The sequence below is a fragment of the Triticum urartu genome, chromosome 1A (assembly GCF_056163025.1).
Source record: "Triticum urartu cultivar PI428250 chromosome 1A, HENAU_Tu73, whole genome shotgun sequence".
Taxonomy (NCBI): domain Eukaryota; kingdom Viridiplantae; phylum Streptophyta; class Magnoliopsida; order Poales; family Poaceae; genus Triticum; species Triticum urartu.
The window spans coordinates 304,565,639-304,567,232 of record NC_141873.1 but is presented as its reverse complement, the minus strand read 5'-3'; the positions used below and the strand labels follow the sequence as shown (position 1 = coordinate 304,567,232).

The window sequence follows — 1,594 nt, the reverse complement described above, 5'->3', positions numbered from 1 at the left end:
GCGGTAGTTATTGCGCTGTCCGAAGGTGACCGGGAGGCGGACCTGAGCGATCGGCATGGTGGAGCCGTCGGTCACTCCTGAGAAAGGCTTGGTGGGCTGAAGCTGATCATACGCACTTGGAGGTTGTCGAACGTCTCGACGGACAGGACGTTGAGCCCTGCGCCGCCGTCGATGAGGGTCTTGGTGACTTGCACGTTGCCGATGATGGGTGAACAAAGCATTGGGAGGACACCAGTAGTAGCCGCGCACTTGAGCTGATCTGCCGAGCTGAACGTTATGGTGCACTGGGACCACCTGAGCGGGCGCGTAGCCTCGAGCTTGGGGAGGACTGCATTCACCTCACGAGCAAACTATTTGAAGATACGCCGTGAGGCTGGGGCTTGAGCTCCACCCAAGATGCAGGCGATGGCACGCGGCTCCTAGAAGCCCCTAGCCCCCTCGTCGTGGTGGTGGTTGTCATTCCTTTTTGGTGGTGGCGGCAGTGGAGGGAGACCGGCGTTGCCCTGAGGACGATCCTCACGAGGCTGATCCCTCCAGGCACCCTCGCGAGGCTGATCCTGCCAGTGGTCCTCACGAGGCCGGTCGCACCACTCCTGCCGTGGGCCACGGTCATCCCAGCGTCCGCCACCACGTCCTCCTCCTCGGCCATACCACCGGTCGTTGCGCTCGGGGCGGCGACCGAAGCGTCCTTCTTGAATGGCTCTGAGCTCTTGACAGTCGCTGGTGTTGTGGCTATGTAGGTTACGGAAGGCGCAGAATGGTCGGTTGCTCTTGGATGACTCGGGCTGGTCCTTGCCGCGCTTTGTGTCTGGCTCCGCCGCGAGCACGGTTGCTCCCTTGCGCTTCACGTCTTTGTCCTTGGCTTTCTTCTCCTCCGGGTCCGTAGCCGGGAGCTCGAGGAGGGAGAGGCGCCCCTCCTCAGCTCTTGCGCACTTGGTCGCCAGGTTGAATAGCTCCATGGACGTGCACAACTCCTCGTGGATGGCGAGCTCCTCCTTCATCTTGACATCGCGGACGCCATCGGAGAATGCAGAGATGATGGCCTCGTCCATCACCTTGGGGATCTTGAGGCGAACGTTGTTGAAATGCTGGATGTACTTCTGGAGGGTCTCTCCTGGTTGTTGCTTGATGTGGCGTAGGTCACCCGCAGCCGATGGGAGGTCGCGAGTGCCCTGGAAGTTGGTGACAAAACGGTCGCGCATCTCGTCCTAGGAGGATATCGAGCCTGGAGGCAGGTTCAGGAGCCAGGAGCGGGCACCATCCTTGAGAGCCATGGGAAACCAGTTCGCCATGACTTTCTTGTCGCCGTTGACCGCCTCGATGCTCAGCTCGTAGAGCTACAAGAACTCTGCGGGTTCCAGGGTGCCATCGTAGCGAGGAGGCAGATCCGGCTTGAACTTTCCCGGCCAAGCGATGCTACGCAGCTCAGGGGTGAAGGCACGACAGTCTGCCGTGGTCACCGGGACTCTGCGCTGGTGGAGAACTTGTCCTTGATGGGGTCCAAGCATCACCGCCTTAGCGCGGTGGCGCAAGGAGCGCAGGGGCATTTTCTCACGGTCGAGGGACTTCTTGACAGCTTCTTTCTTCTTGCGCA

The 1,594-nt window shown here is 60.8% G+C and overlaps 1 protein-coding gene across 1 annotated transcript; it reads right to left on the bottom strand.

Moving 5' to 3' along the window:
• Nucleotides 1-419: 419 nt before the first annotated feature.
• On the bottom strand, nucleotides 420-1,202 carry LOC147990971 (uncharacterized). The gene has a single exon (XM_087534552.1). The coding sequence runs from the start codon at nucleotides 1,200-1,202 to the stop codon at nucleotides 420-422; it is 783 nt and encodes a 260-aa protein (XP_087390678.1).
• Between the last annotated feature and the right edge of the window lie 392 nt (nucleotides 1,203-1,594).